This window comes from Piliocolobus tephrosceles, chromosome 16, assembly GCF_002776525.5.
Source record: "Piliocolobus tephrosceles isolate RC106 chromosome 16, ASM277652v3, whole genome shotgun sequence".
Lineage (NCBI taxonomy): Eukaryota > Metazoa > Chordata > Mammalia > Primates > Cercopithecidae > Piliocolobus > Piliocolobus tephrosceles.
This window is the reverse complement of record NC_045449.1, coordinates 25,346,460-25,364,485: the sequence shown is the minus strand read 5'-3', so window position 1 is coordinate 25,364,485 and position 18,026 is coordinate 25,346,460. Positions and strand designations below refer to the sequence as shown.

The 18,026-nt window shown below is 44.3% G+C and overlaps 1 protein-coding gene across 1 annotated transcript; it reads right to left on the bottom strand.

Annotated features, from left to right (window-relative positions):
* Positions 1–985: 985 nt before the first annotated feature.
* Positions 986–3,458, bottom strand: LOC111520807 (C-C motif chemokine 3-like 1). The gene is made up of 3 exons (XM_023183879.3): positions 2,712–3,458; positions 1,906–2,020; positions 986–1,488 (listed from the first exon to the last, which is right to left on the bottom strand). Exons 1-3 carry the CDS (start codon positions 2,785–2,787, stop codon positions 1,398–1,400), a joined length of 282 nt encoding a protein of 93 aa, XP_023039647.2. The 5' UTR covers positions 2,788–3,458; the 3' UTR covers positions 986–1,397.
* Between the last annotated feature and the right edge of the window lie 14,568 nt (positions 3,459–18,026).

Below are 18,026 nucleotides of genomic sequence, written 5' to 3'. Positions count from 1 at the left end.
GGACCCTAGCTTAGTATGCACTTCTTGTACATATAACGCAAGCAATCCATCTATTAAGTAACTTACCTTTCACAGTAAACCTACAGACAGCATCCTGCTCCATACAGAAGTTGGTTGTCTTTTCCTTCTCTGACGTTAGCTATTTATTTTGTAGAGTGTAGATTCTAGAGAAATAATGCATAATACACCTGTTGCCATATGCAGATACTTTACCAGATTTAGAAAACAGTGGTGAATTCTATGGAGAGTGGCTCTCAGTCATTAACAGGCTATGGAACACCTCATGAGCTTGATTAAAATACCACTTCCCAGGTATATACCTAAAGATCCCGATGTAAGTGGCTTAAATAGTCACTCTCAAACACCCTGTGTCAACTCAGAATCCTGACCAGAAAGTGGTTGCAATGGATGAAATATCTGTTAAAGAATGGGGTAAGATTTGAGTATAGGTGGATCATGTTCTGGGAAATACCTTGGTCAGTGGTTAAGAGCATAGTCTGTAGTTCAATAAAAGTTCAGTTTTGGAACTCAATTGATCTTTTACATGCTGTGTAACCTCAGCCAAGTTGCCTAACCTTTCTGAGCCCTGGGTTACTTTTCTGTCAAATGGAGGTATCGATAGTACCTAAGCTGTAGTATTGCATTGGTAAGATTAAATGAAAATGCATAAAAAGCACTCAGTAGGAGTAAGCCTCCACAGTGTACGTAATTGCTATTAAAAGCTTGATTCATCATGAATAGGCACTACAGAATACTCTGCTTAATGGTGTCCATTCAAGTAGCGAACTCTCCTAGAGCATGCATATTACGATTTGAGTTATAACACATTCGTAGTTTCAATGTTCCAGAACTGTGCCTCCGTTGTAAAGTGGATAACTCTGTGGCAGCCCTCCCCATCTCTCCCAATTTCCCTCCATTTCACCTCTTCCTAATCTTTGCCTATGATTTTGATATGTCAGAAAAACAAACCCAAACTCAATGTTGGTTTACCTTTTAAAAGAGCATCTTTATTATTTCCCCAGGCCGATCACAGCCCTGACCAAAAGCATCCGATACACATTGGTCAGTCTGGTGGCTTTGGTACCACGACTGCCAACAGCGGGCCAATGACAGCCACTCACTTGTCACCAAACACAGTGTGAGGGAAGGGGGAGGGCACAGGGGAACTCTTAGAGCAAACAATCACAAACACACTGTGAAATCGAAAATAAATTACACAAACTAAATAGTATAAATAAATTAAAATTTAAGTTAAAAAGAGTCCCATAGTGGCTGTTGGGCAACAACCAGTCCATAGAAGAAGTAGCTGTGGAGGTCACAGGGATGTTCCCAAGGCTCAGGCCCCCGCTCCCCACTGGGTCCACCGAGGTCACTGGGCCTCGAAGCTTCCGGACCCCTCAGGCACTCAGCTCCAGGTCGCTGACGTATTTCTGGACCCACTCCTCACTGGGGTCAGCACAGACCTGCCGGCCCCTCTTGGTTAGGAAGCTGTGGAGAAGGGAGGAAGGTTAAGCACTGGGGAATCCAGCAGGGGAATCCTGGGCCCACCGTGGCTGCTCCATCCGCTCTCTGTCCTGCGCAGCTCAGGGCCTGCTCCTCTCTCAGCGACCCCTGCCTATCTCCGTCTGGAGAGCTTCTCTCAGGGACTCAGGGCGGGGGGGCTCTCAGAGGGTCCTGCTGCCTCCTTCTTCCTGTCCCTTTCCTCCGGGCTGGGGCAGCCCTTCCTGACTCTGTAACACCTGCCCCACTCCAGCCCCGAGTCAGGTCACACCTTGGAGCCCTTCGTCTTGTACCCCCGATAGGCTCTGGAAGACTGGGCCTTTCCAGGATGGCGTTCTGGCCTGTCTCTGCCCCCACCTGACCCTCCGTACCTCCCTAGAGGCGAGCAGGAAGACTGGCACTTACATGACACTGGGCTTGGAGCACTGGCTGCTGGTCTCAAAGTAGTCAGCTATGAAATTCTGTGGAATCTGCCGGGAGACGTAGCTGAAGCAGCAGGAGGTCGGCGTGTCAGCACCAACTGTGGAGAAAGGAAGAGAATGAGCTTGAGGCACATCTCAGAAGAGAAGGCCAGGCAGCTTCTGATCCCCGAGCAGGTGAGGAAGGCAGGCCTGCCCAGACCAAGTGACTGGAAGGCATTTGGGCATTTTTGCCTAGAAAAGTCTCTGTCTTTGTTTCTGTCTATATCCTTCTTTCTCCTTGACTCTTCATAGTGGGTTCTCTGTTTCTCTATGTGATCCAGATACCTGAATGGACTGTTCTCTTATCTTAGCTCTCTTCAGAGAATTTTGTGTGGTTCAAGAAGTCAGATCCCAGCCCAAGAGAAGCCTTGGACATCTCTCATAAGACATCCAAAGGACAGAGCTCCTGGGAGACCTAGGGTGACCTGGAGAGTGAACAGACCCCACTGGGAAGTAACTAGCCTTGGATTCTGCCTCTTGTAAACTGACTTGTTTCCAACCTTGTTTTTCTATCTGTACAAGGGACTGTAACTCCCCTGCCCCTGCCTAGATTCTCATACCTGGAGACTAGGAAAGCTAAGACCCCTTCTAGAGATAAAAATAAAAGTCTTGAAGGGAAAGACCAAGGTATTTGGTAGCCTTTAAGGAGTTCTCTGTTTTCTCTTGGGGGCTCTCAGGCCACAAGAAAAGACTGATGTGGTCTAACCATGGCCAGAGACTGGTGAAACCCACAACGAAACTCGGACTCACGTGGTGCAGAGAAGACCTGCTTGCAGAGAGCCATGGTGCAGAGGAGGACGGCGAGGGCAGCAGTGGAGACCTGCATGATTCTGAGCAGGTGATGGAATGTGGGCTCGAGTGTCAGCACAGCCAAGAAGGGACTGACCACTCTCTGCTGCCTGTGTCCTCCTGAAGTCTGAAGCCATCTCTCCTTGTCTTTATAGGCAGCCCTGGTGGATGGGGAAACGGAATCTGGGGGTGAGGAGGGAAATTTTTAAGCATAGTGATGCTGTCATGCTGAGTGTTGCACAACCCAGGGTCCCCAGTGACCACAGGGGCTCAGGATATCCAAGAATAGCATCTCTGAGGGATTCTCTAACTCTCAGCTCTCAACTCATGACTGGTTCTAGCTTCATGGGGAAATGGTTTCTCCTGTGAGTGTGAAAAGGGGTGTGTGTCAACCCAAGGCTATTCTTAGCCGATCCCTTCTCATAAGAACTGGTCTATGAGGCCAGGCATGGTGGCTCAATCCTGTAATGCCAGCACTTTAGGAGGCTGAGGTGGCACATCACCTGAGGTCAGGAGTTTGAGACCCACCTGACCATGTGGAGAAATCATGTCTCTCCTAAAATTACAAAAGTAGTGGGTCATGGTGGCACATGCTTGTAATCCCAGTTACTCGGGAGGCTGAGGCAGGAGAATTGCTTGAACCTGGGAGGCAGAGGTTGTGGCGAGCCGAGATCATACCACTGGACTCCAAATTGGGCAACAAAAGCGAAACTCTGCCTCAAAAAAAAGAACTGGTCTATGCATGAACTCTCCAGTCCCATTTCTTCCCACAGAGCTGCATTCTGCTTCCTCAGCTGCTATAACCACAGGGGTAGGGTTGATGGGCTGATGCTGTGGAGGGCTACACCACCCCGGTCCCCCCACCACCACCGCCCAGAGGCAGGGAACTGAATGAAAGCTGAGGAATAGAAAGCATGAGGTCACGTTTCAGTCATTTATCTATTTATTAGTCACGGAGTGACTAGGGCTCTGTGTTAAACGCTAGTTGTGGATCATAAAAATACTTCAGAGGTGGGTGTCAGTATGTGAGGTACCTAGAAATATTTGTAGCCATTAACCTAGAAAAAACATTTATAGGAGGCTGGGTATGGTGGCTCACGCCTGTAATCCCAGCACTTTGGGAGGCTGAGGTGGGTGGATCATGAGGTCAGGAGATTGAGACCATCTTGGCTAACATGGTGAAACCCTATCTCTACTAAAAATACAAAAAAAAATTAGCCGGGCGTGGTGGCAGGCGCCTGTAGTCCCAACTACTTGGGAGGCTGAGGCAGGAGAATGGCGTGAACCTGGAAGGTGGAGCTTGCAGTGAGCCGAGATGATGCCACTGCACTCCAGCCTGGGTGACAGAGTGAGACGCCATTTCAAAAAAAAAAAAAAAAAATTTCTAGGAAAGAGTTCTCTGGAAACAACCCAAATATGGAGCCATCTTCAAACATAAAGACACCTGACCCAGCATCATTTATAACTCTAAGATCAGCAAAGCTAATTTCTCTCCTTCAGGGGATGATAAATTATCCACTAGGTCGTTTATTATTAAGTCCCTAAAATGAATGAAGTGGCATAAATATGCTTATAATGTCAGTGGGTAAAAAAAGCAAGATACAACAATATACAAATTCTATAAAATTTGAAGAACTGTATAAATATATATATATTATAAATATATACTATATATTATAAATAAATATATATTGTGTGTGTGTGTATGTGTATATATGTGTGTGTGTGTATATATATATATATATATATATATATATGCCATGGCATATATATATATATATGCCATGCCAACCCTAGGCACGGAGAAAATAAAAAAGTTTGGTAATACATGCCTTAAAGAATGAACAGTGCTTAGGTCCATGGGTGATTTATTTTCTTGTTTTTTTCTTTTTCTGAATTTTTCTCATTTTATTTAGTGAGACTTTATTACCTTCTTGGTCAGCCCACAAATTTATCAACTAATTTTGTTTTAAAACATTTCCAGCATCACTGGTTGAAAGTGGATTGTGGTCAGTTGTTTAATCTGAAAGAAATTATTGATAAATATGCTAAAGTTTCTGTTCAATGGCCTTTGCCAAAATGAAGTCTTGATTTGCCATTTCTTTGAATCATTTTAAGGATCCTATGCCATACTTACATAAATCATGCCAAACTGAAGCAGGTTTTTCCTTATTCTTTTCAATACATAATTTCAGTGGTGTGGAACGGTCTCTACCTTCTCAGCCAGATTATATGCTTTTTAAAATTTTGCGTACTTTGTTATTTTATTCTTTCACAATCAATCAGTATACCTCATTTTATAATGAAAAATAGATTTAGTTGGTTTTAATGATCTTTGTTTCTGAGATGCCCCTGCTCTCATGGGGGCAGGTAGAGTATGTGAACAGGTAATTGTAGCACTTAGCAGAAAGTGCTAAGACTCCTAGTAGGAAAAGAAATGAAAGCTCAAAACCCCACGAGTGGAAGAAGTGACCTTCCATCAGAGGGTTGGGGAAGGCCTCATGGAAGGGATGGAACTTTAGTTGTGTCTGGATAACTGCCCGGGATTTAGGCGTCTATAGATGGGTGGGCAGTGGAGGCCCAGCAGAGGCAGAGTCCTGGATGTGACATTGTGGGCTCAAAGGAAAGAGGGGGTGCTTCAGTGGAGCTGCAGAGCAGTGGGGATGAATACGGACGATAAAGCTAAATTGGGACCAAACCAGGACAGGCCTTGAATTCCCCGCAAAGGGGTTAGAGTTGATATGTTTGATGCAGGAGAACAATGAAGGACAGAAGCCAAGTGGGAGCACGCCTTTGGAATTCTGTCCTTCCTGTGTCTGTAGAGTTAAGTCTTTTAATACACATGAGCTCTGTTTCCATCCCACCCCAATGATGGCTAGTGCCAGTCCTGAGGGAGGAGAAGCAGAGGCAAGATCAGGGGCCGTGGTAGGTTTCACCGGAGCTTTGGCATCCACGTGTCTTCCCCTATTGCTACCAATTCCAAATAAAGGTATCTCTGTCACTTGTTTCATTAGAAACCTACATCGCAGGCAATGCCTCGTTCTCACCCTGCCCTCTGCCTCCCAGCTCTAGGTTGATACCCCAAATTGCGTTCCCTCACTCACTTCTTAGGGGAACCCCCTCCGTACTCGTGATTCCGTTTCTGAGAGCTGGCTTCTGTGAGTTGCAGAGGGCAAGAAAAGGAAATGGAAAGTGCTGAATCAGTCAGTGTTCTGATAAGGGGCATCCTCTGCCTCTGTGATTACTGCACAGTGTGTTATTTAGTTATCTATGTAATTTGCTCTTCAAAAATCTAGACCATGTCCAGCTGATTTCATTTTAGTTTATTTTTCTCAAGAAATTTACAGTTTAATAAAGACAACGTGGGAGTTTGGAAACAAGCTTTCGTTTCATGCTAACAATGGATTAGCAATGACACAAATTTTAGTTCACAATAAGTAATATTTATTGAGTGACCACCATGTGCCAATTTCCATAATTTACATGTTTGAACTGTTACTCTTCAAAACAACCCTATGATTTAGTTACCATTATACTTTCTCAGTTGAACCAAAGTAAATAGAGGTTAAGCAATTTTCCTGAGGCCATAAAGCTGATGACTAGCAAAGCAGAGATTCAAATCCAGGTAGTCTGACTCTAGGTACCACACACTATACATTCTGTACCACAACTTATTATATTTGATCCTCACAACAATCCTATAATGGCAGATTTTTTAGAGTGTCTTCTCAGATCGTAAACCAACTTCACACCATGTCTTGTTGGTTGATTTAAACCAAATCCTAGCACGTGATGATTACAACATGATGAGCCTCTAGACCTAGTCTCTATCTCTTATTGTGTTCTTTTTAATAAAGTGATTTATTGAATATATAATTCTATCTCAGTGTTTATATATTTGTAAGACTTTCTCTATCAATCCGCAAACCAGGACATATACCCCTTTGCCATGTGTTTTTGCTCGGAGGGAAATACGGTCGCATGCATAGCATGTGCCTAATTTATATACCTTGAATGAATAACGTAAGGGAGATGCAGGATGGGGTTGAGTTGGGAGTGTCTTAGATATTTCCTGGGTGGTAAATTGATGTTCCCAGTTGAAATAATGAACCTGGGGTCATGCAGATGGAATTGGTCAGTTTTATATTCCACTGTCTGTGTTAGTTACCAGTGTATATCCAGCGACAACCACAATGCCTGACATATAGTGAAGCATAATACCTATTTGATGAATAAATAAATCACTGATTTGACTAACAACATGTGTTATGCCTGAACTCTCACTATGGAGTTGAAATACTAATGGGAAGTGTAGGATAAGAAAGGCCATGGTGAGTGGGAGAGGGGAGAGGATCAGAAAAATAACTAATGGGTACTAGGCTTAATACCTGGGTGATGAAATCATTTGTCCACCAAACCGCCATGACACAAGTTTACGTATGTAACAAACATGCACATGCATCCCTGAACTTAAAGTAAAAGAAACACACACACATGAAGAGAATCAGGAGAGAGAGTCAGAAGTGTGACAGGTCTCCAGAGCCAAGGAAGAATCTTTAAATAAAATGAGAATTGAAACCAGGCATGGTGGCTCCATTCCTGTAATCCCAGTACTTTGGGAGGCCGAGGCAGGCAGATCACCTGAGGCCAGGAGTTTGAGACCAGGCTGGTCAACATGGTGAAACCCTGTCTCTACTAAAAATACAAAAAATTAGCTGGGCGTGGTGGCACATGTCTGTAGTCCCAGCTACTCGGGAGATGGAGGCAAGAGAATCACCTGAACCCAGGAGGTTGCAGTGAGCCGAGATCACACCACTGCATTCCAGCCTAGGTGAGAGGGAGACTCTGTCTCAGGAAAAAAAAAAAAAAAAAAGAGAAACAGAATTGAGAGTCCCAATAACGATACAATTTGAAACAGAAATGTAAATTAAACTTATAGAAAGAAATTTTCGGTAACTTGGATCTAAAAGGTTATGATTTACTTTAAAGACAAGGAAAGGAAGGGAAGGGAGGGGAAGGGAGGGGAGGGGAGGGGAGAAGGAAAGGAGCCATGGTGTCACAGTCTTGATCTTTGGGAAACTGACCACCGAAGATTCCTCAGGTGGTGGTGACAGAAAGTAGCCAGCAGTCAACACTGTGGACCCTTCAGCATGGAGGGATTTGATTTGTGTCCCAGCGTTCTGGCTCATTTCAGCCTCTGTGAAGCCCCACCTCAGTTCAGCAGAGCATCCCAGTCCAGAGTGCAGGGAATCCTGGCTGAGCAATTTGTCCTCTGAGGCATCTTTGCCTTGCACTGCTCAGCTTGCCTCCCCACTGTGTGCTGCTGCCCATGCTGTCTAGCGCAGGGCATTGCTTTCCTTCCAGATTCTGGCCCCGAGGCTCCACTTCCCCAAGTGTCACCCTCCGCTAGTTCCTTTGGCAGCAGGTGCCCCAGGGACGGGTTCACTGATGATGACACCCTGTTTGGCCCAGCTTTGGCCTCCTTTTCTCATACGTGGTCTGCGTGGGCAGGTTGCAGCAGGTGTGGGCCCCGCCATTCATGCAGGCAGAAGCAGCAGCCTGGAGTCCCGTCTTGCATCTTAGACAGACAATGTCTCATTGACACAGCCTCCTCTTTCCACAGCCAGCCCCTTCTTTCTGCAGCCAGCCCCTTGTTTCCTGTCCCGAGTCCTTGTTGTTTTCTCTGGCCATTTCTTGCATGTGTGCAGTAGGTCAGGGCATGTGTCTTGGTACTGGATCTGATCCCTCTCCTGGTCCCTTGCCTCTTCTTTCATATTCTCTACCCAATAAAAAGTGTCTCTTCCTGTCAATCTTCCAAGCCAGAAAGCTGAGAGTCACCCTTGTCTCCTCTTTCTCTGTCATCTCCTACACCTGTTCAATCACCAACTCTAGTCTACGTTCAATTTTACGTGCGTCTGCCTCTCACCATTCCCACTGCTGTGTCTTAGGTCAGGTTCTTATGGATTCTTACCATGACAACTAGAAGAGTGTCCTAGCAAGTGTTTTTTCTTCAAGTTTTGTCTCTTATTTATTTATTTATTTATTTGTTTGTTTTGAGACAAGGTCTTACTCTGTGGCCCAGGCTGGAGTGCAGTGGCTCAATCTTGGCTCACTGCAACCTCTGCCTCCCAGGCTCACGCAGTTCTTGTGCCTCAGCCTCCTGAGTAGCTGGGATTACAGGCATGAGCCATCACACACAGCTAATTTTTTGTATTTTTCATGGAGATGGGGTTTCACCATGTTGGCCAGGTTAATCTTGAACTCCTGGCTTCAAATGATCTGCCTGCTTCAGCCTCCCAAAGTGCTGGGATTACAGACATGAGCCACCATGCCTGGCCTAGTTTTGTCTCTTTCTAATTTATCCCACCATACAGCATCCAATATAATTTTGCTAAAGCTCAAAATCATTCTGTTTCTCTCTTTTTAAAATCCTGCAAACATTCTGCATCGTTTCTGGCATGAAATGGAAGCTTCTCTGTAACCTGACCCCTGTCTACCTCTCTGGCTTCGTGGCTTGCCATGCTGAGACTTCCTGATAACCAAGACTCAGCCTTTTGGCACTACCTGTGGTCCCTTAAATGTGCAATTCTCTTCCCTGTTTTTAATGAAGGAGGTGCCCACTTGGTAAAGCACAATTTCCCCTTCTTGTAAACCACAGGGCAGAGTGAAATACTATGAATGTGGGCACATCCCATGACAACTGCAGGGATTCATATTTAGGACAATTAAGGAAAAACACTATGTAATTTCCAATTTTTTCTTTTCTTTTTTCTTTCTTTCTTTCTTTCTTTCTTTTTTTTTTTTTTTTTTGAGGGAGTCTCGCTCTGTCGCCCAGGCTGGAGTGCAGTGGGGCCATCTCAGCTCACTGCAACCTCTGCCTCCTGCTCCTCCTTCCCCCGGGTTCAAGTGATTCTCCCTCCTCAGCCTTCCGAGTAGCTGTGATTACAGGCATGTGCCACCATGCCTGGCTAATTTTTGTATTGTTAGTAGAGACACGGTTTCACCATGTTGGCCAGGCTGGTCCCAAACTACTGACCTCAAGTGATCCACCCACCTTGGCCTTCCAACGTGCTGGGATTATAGGCTTGAGCCACCAAGCCCAGCCTGTAATTCCTCAAATTTTCTAAGAAAAAGAGAGAAATCCATGGATCTTGCTGTTCAAAGACATGCAAAATGCAAAACAGAAAAGACATTTTACACCAGAATAACAGCAACTTTGGTTGTTATGCTTTTAACATAAATTTATAATACAGCACACTTCCCTTTTCTGATTTATTCATGCTCTAGAGCCAGACTTCTTGGCTTCAGTTTCAAATCTGTTGTGTGTCAGCTGTGTGTTTTTCCATAGGTTACATACCTCTCTGTGCTTCAGTTTCCTCCTGTGTGAAAGGGGATAGCTACAGCACCTACCTCAGAGGGCCACTGTGAGGATTAAATGCATTAATATCTGAGAGGCAGAGAACATTACTGGTTCACAGTAAGTGCTGTGTTAAGTGCTATCTACTATTATTACTATTACCATTTTATTATTATTGAAATATTTCAATACATCCATTTTACATCAAAAGCAAGTGCAGGTCTCTTGTTCTTTGCCTGTATACCCCTATCTCTCTCTTTGCCTGGCTAATCTCAGTTCAACCTATAAAAGAGAATAGTTAGAGCCATGTAAATGGACTGATGTGAATAGCACAATGATTAAATACAACTTTTAGTATATCTATGCAATAAAATATCATGCATATACTCATGCCATTTTTGAGTAATATTTAAGTTTGTAATGACACAGAAGAAGATTAAGTAGCAATAATAAGATATACCAGTTCATGAAAGATAGTAACTACCAATAGTAAAATATAAAACTAGGTACAGAATGATAGGGCAATTTTAATTTTCTTACATATGCCTCCCTATAATTTCTCAATTTTGTACAATGACTATGTATACTTTCTATAAAGGAAAACAAACATTTTGTGGTTTTTTTGAGACAGAGTATCGCTTTCTCACCCAGGCTGGAGTGCAGTGGTGCGATCTCGGCTCAACTGCAATCTCCACCTTCCAAGTTCAAGAGATTCTCATGCCTTAGCTTCCCGAGTAGCTGGGACTACAGGCGTGTGCCACCACACCAAACTGTTTTTGTAGTTTTAGTAGAGATGGGGTTTCACTATGTTGGCCAGGCTATTCTCAAGCTCCTGATCTCAGATGATACACCCACCTCAGCCTCCAAAAGTGCTGGGATTATAGGCATGAGCCCGCACCCTGGCCATCAATTTTTTTTCAAAAAGAAAAAAACCCAGATCTCACATTTTTTGGAAGCCTTTCTTAACACTTCACTACCGCCATCTAAAGTGCATACCCTCAGCCTCGGACACAATGCCTGTCACACAGAAGGTACTCAATAAAGCTTTACTGAATTATGGTCATCTCTTGCTGGAGTATTCCCTATGACCTGCATGGAAAGAGGCCAGAAGCAATTGGAAGGAAGATGGTTCACAAGAAATACTGAAAGTTTTCTTGACCTCATGGATGCTGGTGAGGCTTTACCCCTCTCTCAGGAATTTAACATCTCCTGAAGTTCCTGACCTCTACCTTTCACAACTAAGAGCAGGCTGTGGCAGGCGACCAAGGTCCATTTCCACGGTAAGAAGAGTGGGGCCGGCCAGCCCCGTAGTCAGAGTGTGGCAGTCACTGATGAGCTGCTCCAACCACTCACTGTCCTACTGAGGCAGAAATTTAAAACATAAACATGCACTCATTCACTCCAAGAAAAGTGACAGGCAAGGCAAGGGTTAAAAAAGTAAAGAAGAACAAGTTTTCCTGTGCCTAGCAAGCTCACTTCAAGGACAGTTATAAGATAATGTTGTTCAAGAAGTCGAAGCCAAAGGAATGGGCTCCAGACCCCCCTCTCCATAACAAGAGTGAAGAAAAAAAAGGGACAAATATCTGTATTTAGCCAGTTATTGTTTTTCTTTCAACGCAGCTGCAAGGCCACCAGTTAAGCAAGGCCACAAGTTAGGCTGTGCTATAGATTACATGGCCTATCATTATGTGATTTGCTGCTTTTGTTTTGCTTCTGTAAGCCTGCTTGTAAAACCCTGCTCTGTCTTCGTTGAAATGCTCAGCTTTTTGGATATGAATTCACGGAGCCAGTGCACACCTTAAAATAAATATCCTCCTGTTCTCCCATATTGGTCTCTTCATTCCTCAGTTTACCACAATGCTATAGATTTCATCTTGAAGAATTCTGCACTCTGGATAATTGTGTACTTGTTTCTTCAATCCACAATTCAGCTTCTGCTCCCATTTCCCCCAAAGTGACTTGGATACCTTACTGGCAAAACCACAGGATTTGCCTCTTCTTGGCTTATTATCTTGGCAAAATGACCCTATGTTCCAGCTCTCCTTGACTTTCCAGTCTCCACATTTGCCCTCCAGGGTTCTCTGGTTCTAGGCATCCACTTCCTGGAGGCCACCTCTTGGCCCTGACACTCAGGTGTCTCCTCAACACTCTAGGAGAGGCCAGTATGTCCAGATCGACCGCCCCTCTACTCTGCTCCTAAGCACTTTGGTAATCTCTTCTGAGAGTCTGTTATTAACAGAGATTGCCTGCATGTGTAATCTCAGAAGGTCATACCTGTAGAGGGACTCTGGTGATCTCCGAACTGAGTCGAAGACCCTGGTTATTGACATGCATCCTCTGTGACCTTGATCAGGTCTTTTCACTTCTCTAGGTTTTGCTTTCCTAATCTGTACAGGGGCAAAACAGATTGGGATCAGGTAAAACTACAGGCCACAGATATGCTGAGGAAAATGAAAAATACCAGGATATTTTCAAGGTTAGGTTACTGCTGTGGCTGCTTGGCCTGCCTGCAGCCTGGGAGGTTGAGGCTAACATGGTAAGACAAATGTAAAAATGCCCAGAATGGAGTTACGAATATAGTGGTGGTCAAGGATGCGGAGGGAAACCTCTAGATGACCACAAGTAAGGGGGAAAGAAGGGCTTCCTTGCTCAGGGATGAGGGGGTGGCCCTCTGAATGGAGATCCCTGGAACCATGGATGAGCCTTGCTGTCACTTCTTGCAACCCTGAGTTACAAAGAGTTGAGTCCAAGAATAGTATCCATTATAATAAAACTACTGGATGTGGGGGTTGAGGGCTGGGGAGAAGGGGAAGTACCACACTATCAGGGCTGAGGAATCACCTTTTGGGTGGAATGTCAGAACACCCAGTTCACTCATACTCGGTTTACTCATTTGGCTATATAGGGGTTCACATCTTGAGTCCATATTACTCATTGCATCCCCTCCATGGAGATAAGCATAACACAGTTTCTGCATTAAGGAGCTCACTTTCTAGTTGGGGAGGCAACCACATGAATAGATCAGTATGTGATAGGTGGTAAGAAGGAAGTAGTTCAGGAGACTGTAGGGGCACAGGGAAGGACACAGGATTTACTTGGGAAAAGGTCAGGGAAGTTTCTCTAGAGAAGATGAGCATCTTTTTTGTCGTGTATTTGAGAGTCATTTGTTTATTGGCTCCCCTTGGCTTTCCAGTCTCCACATGTGCCCTCCAGGAGTTCTAAATGGCACCAGTGCCTAAATCTTGTTGGGGGTGGGGGTAACTCAATATTGCTGAAAAAAATCATACAAGTCCTTTTTACTCTCAGTGTGGACTTCCACTGGTGCAGACACAGTATTGTTGTTAGGATCTTCATGAAGATCCCTCAAAACATTTTACTCCCATGAGCCAAAGATCAGATCAAGGCTAGGAAACAAAAATCAACAGACAAACTCATTGTGTGGCTCAATGATGACTAATCACCCATTTTATCAATCATTAATCTCCTGAAGCCCCAGAACAGGCATCCTCCTAACCCCTCCACCCTGCCCATTCAGACAGCTGTTCTAACGGGGATTGAGACTTAACTTGGAACAACCTATCTACAGCTGAGAGACAGCCTTCTCCATCCTTCAGGCTTCCTGACACTGAGTTTCTTCCTCTGACATGACACTTAGCTTATTCCACCTCATGGGATAGTTATTTCTGTCACTCTCAATGCCGTCCATCACTAGATGTGAAACTCTTCAAAGGCAGGTATGGGCTTCATTCAGCTCTGTCTGCCCTGACAAGCAACAGATGGTTAGTACACTGGGTTGAATAAAAATGTCACAGATAATGAAGTCTGTGTGAATCCAGAGAACATGAGACACATTCTGCTTCCCTTAAAGTAAGGTCCTTAATGCATGAAGATGAAACTGTACCAACAAAGAAAGGCCAGGAGAGGTACTAACACATGTGCTATCAGGGAACACAGAACATTACAGCCGGGGGCGAGAGTCTTGGAGAAGATCACAACATTTGAAGCAAGAGCTGTACAAAGAAATGGGGAGAGAACAGAGGAGAGATGTGCAGCTTGTGTGTGCGGGTGGGGGAGTGAGGGAGAATGCTGAGGTAGGATGACCTTGTGCTTTATGTAATGACCCTGAAGGACCCCAGGATGCTGCTCCTACCCCTCCTAGGCTTCCAGATGCTGTAGGTCCCTTTTTTTTTTTTCTTAACTTGTATCCTTGGTGCCTGCTGTTTCCTTCTTTGTATCCATGTGTATTCAATGTTTAGCTTCCACTTATAAATGAGAACATGCAGTATTTGATTTTCTCTTCCTGTGTTAGTTTGCTTAGGATAATGGCCTAAGCGAAGAAAAAGAAAGAAAGAGAAGAAAGAAGAAAGAAGGGGAGAGAAAGGAAGGAAGGAGGAAAAGAAGGAGGAAAGGAAGAAGGAAAGGAAAGGAAGGAAGGAAGGAAGGAAAGAAAAAAAGAAAGAAAGGAAAGGAAGGAAGAAAGGCAAGAAAGAAAAGAAAGAAAAAGAAAGAAAGGAAAGAAAAGAAAAGAAAGAGAAAGAAAACCCATGGTGTCACAGTTTTGATCTTTGGGAAACCGACCACCCAAGATTCCTTAGGTGGTGGTGACAGAAAGTAGCCAACAGTCAACACTGCGGACCCTTCAGCATGGAGGGATTTGATTTGTGTCCCAGAGTTCTGACTCATTTCAGCCTCTGTGAGGCCCCACCTCAGTCCCAGTCACGAGCGCGGGGGAATCCTGGCTGAGCAGTTTGTCCTCTGTGGCATCTTTGCCTTGCACTACTTGGCTTGCCTCCCCACTGTGTGCTGCTGCCCATGCTCTGGCGCGGGGCAATACTTTCCTTCCAGATTCTGGCCCCAAGGCTCCACTTCCCCAGGGGTCACCCTCTGCCATCTCTTTTGGCAGCAGGCGCCCCAGGGATGGGTTCACTGATGATGACATCCTGTTTGTCCCAGCTTTGACCTCCTTTTCTCATACGTGGTCTGTGTGGTCAGGTTGCAGCAGGTGTGGGCTCCGCCTTTCCTGCAGGCAGAAGCAGCAGCCTGGAGTCCCCTGTCTTGCATCTTAGACAATGTCTTTCTGATGCCAGCCCGTTGTTTCCTGTCCCAAGTCCTTGAAATTTTCTCTGACCATTTCTTGCATGTGTGCAGTAGGTCAGGGCGTAAGTCTTGGTACTGGATCTAATCCCTCTCCCAGTTGCTTCCCCTTTTCCATATTTTCTTTTTGTTTTTTTTTTTTTTTTTTTTTTTTTGAGACGGAGTCTCGCTCTGTCACCCAGGCTGGAGTGTGGTGGCTGGATCTCAGCTCACTGCAAGCTCCGCCTCCCAGGTTTATGCCATTCTCCTGCCTCAGCCTCCTAAGTAGCTGGGACTACAGGCGCCCGCCACCTCGCCCAGCTAGTTTTATGTATTTTTTTAGTAGAGACGGGGTTTCACTATGTTAGCCAGGATGGTCTCGATCTTCTGACCTCGTGATCGGCCCGCCTCGGCCTCCCAAAGTGCTGGGATTACAGGCTTGAGCCACCGCGCCCGGCCCCCCTTTTCCATATTTTCTACACAATAAAAAGTGCCTCTTCCTGTCAATATTCCAAGCTGGAAAGCCGAGAGTCACCCTTGTCTCCTCTTTCTCTGTCACCTCCTACACCAATTCAGTCACCAACTCTAGTCTACATTCAATTTTATGTGCATCTGCCTCTCACCATTCCCACTGCCTGTCAGGTTCTTTTGATTTCTCACCATGACAACTAGAGGTGGGTCCTAGCAACTCTTTTTTCTTTTCTTATTTATTTATTTAGAGACAAGGTCTCACTCTGTGGCCCAGGCTGGAGTGCAGTGGCTGATCTTGGTTCACTACAACCTTGGCTTACCAAGCTCAAGCAATTCTTGTGCCTCAGCCTCCCGAGCAGCTGGGATTATACTCATGTGCCACCACGCCCGATTAATTTTTTTGTATTTTTTGTGGAGACGTGGTTTCACCATGTAGGCCAGGTTGGTCTTGAACTCCTGGCCTCAAGTGATCTGCCTGCTTTGGCCTCCCAAAGTGCTGGGATTACAGGCATGAGCCACCATGCCTGGCCTAGTTTTGTCTCTTTTTAATCTATCCCACGATACAGCATCTAATATAATTTTGCTAAAGCTCAAAATCATTCTCTGTTTCTCTCCTTTTAAAATCTTGCAAACATTCTACATCATTTCTGGCATGAAATGGAAGCTTCTCTGTAACTTGACCCCTGTTTACCTCTTTGCCCTTGAGGCTTGCAAGTTTGTTATATAGGTAAATTGCGTGTTGCGGGGGTTTGGTGTACAGATTATTTCATCACCCAGGTAATAAGCATAGTATCCGATAGGTAATTTTTTTAATCCTCTCCCTCCTCCCACCCTTCACTCTTGAGTCAGCCCCAGTGCCTGCTGTTCCCTTCTTTGTGTCCATGTGTGCTCAGTGGTTAGCTTCCACTTATAAGTGAGAACATGCAGTATTTGGTTTTCTGTTCCTGCATTAGTTCACTTAGGATAATGGCCTCCAGCTCCATCCATGTTGCTACAAAGGGCATGATCTTGTTCTTTTTTTAATGGCTGAGAAATATATATACCACATTTTCTTTATCCGGTCTATCATCGATGGGCATTTAGGTTGATTCCATGTCTTTGCTATTGTGAATAGTGTTGCAATGAAATACCTGTGCACATGTCTTTATGGTAGAATGATTTCTATTCCTTTGAGTATATACCCAATAATGGGATTGCTGGGTTGAATGGTAGTTCTGTTTTAAGTTATTTTAGAAACCACCAAACTGCTCCCCACAATGGCTGAACTAATTTACATTCCCACCAGCAGTGTATAAGTGTTCCTTTTCTCTGCAACTTCACCAGCATCTGTTATTTTTTGACTTTTTAAAAATAGCCATCCAGACTGGTTTGAGACAGTATCTCATTGTGGTTTTGATTTGCATTTCTCTAATGATTAGTGGTGTTGAGCACTTTTTTGTATGTTTATTGGCCGCATGTATGTCTTCTTTTGAAATGTATCTGTTTATGTTCATTGCCCACTTTTTAATGGAGTTGTTTGTATTTTGCTTGTACATTTGTTTAAGTTCCCTGTAGATTCCAGATACTAGAACTTTGTCAGATGCATAGTTTGTAAATATTTTCTCCCATTCTGTACGTTCTCTTTACTTTGCTGATAATTTTTTTTGCTGTGCAGAATGTCTTTAGTTTAATTAGATCCCATTTGTCAGTTTTTGATTTTGTTGGAATTTGCTTTTGGCATCTTCATCATGAAATGTCTGCCAGATCCTATGTCCAGAATGGTATTGTCTAGGTTATCTTACAGGATATCGTATTTTTTATAGTTTTACAATTTTTGGTTTTGCATTTAAGTATTTAATCCATTGTGAGTTGATTTTTATACACAGTGTAAGGAAGGAATCCAGTTTCAATCTTTTGCATATCGCTAGCCAATTTTCCCAGTATCATTTATTGAATGGGAAGTCCTTTCCCCATTGCTTGTTTTTGTAAACTTCGTCAAAAATCAGATGGTTGCAGGTATGCAGCATTATTTCTGAGCTCTCTATTTTGTTCTCTTGGTCTATGTGTCTGTTTTTGTACCAGTACCATGCTGTTTTGGTTACTGTAGCCCTATAGTATAGTTTGAAGTCATGGCTCCTTCTTTTTACTCTTCTTCTTCTTTTTTTTTTTTTTTTTTTTTGATACAGAGTCTCACTCCATTGCCCAGGCTGGAGTGCAGTGGCATGATTTTGGCTCACTGCAAGCTCTGCCTTCTGGGTTCACACAATTCTCCTGCCTCAGCCTCCTGAGTAGCTGGGACTACAGGCACCTGCCACCACACCTGGCGAATTTTTTGTATTTTTAGTAGAGACAAGATTTCACCGTGTTAGCCAGGATGGTCTCAATCTCCTGACCTC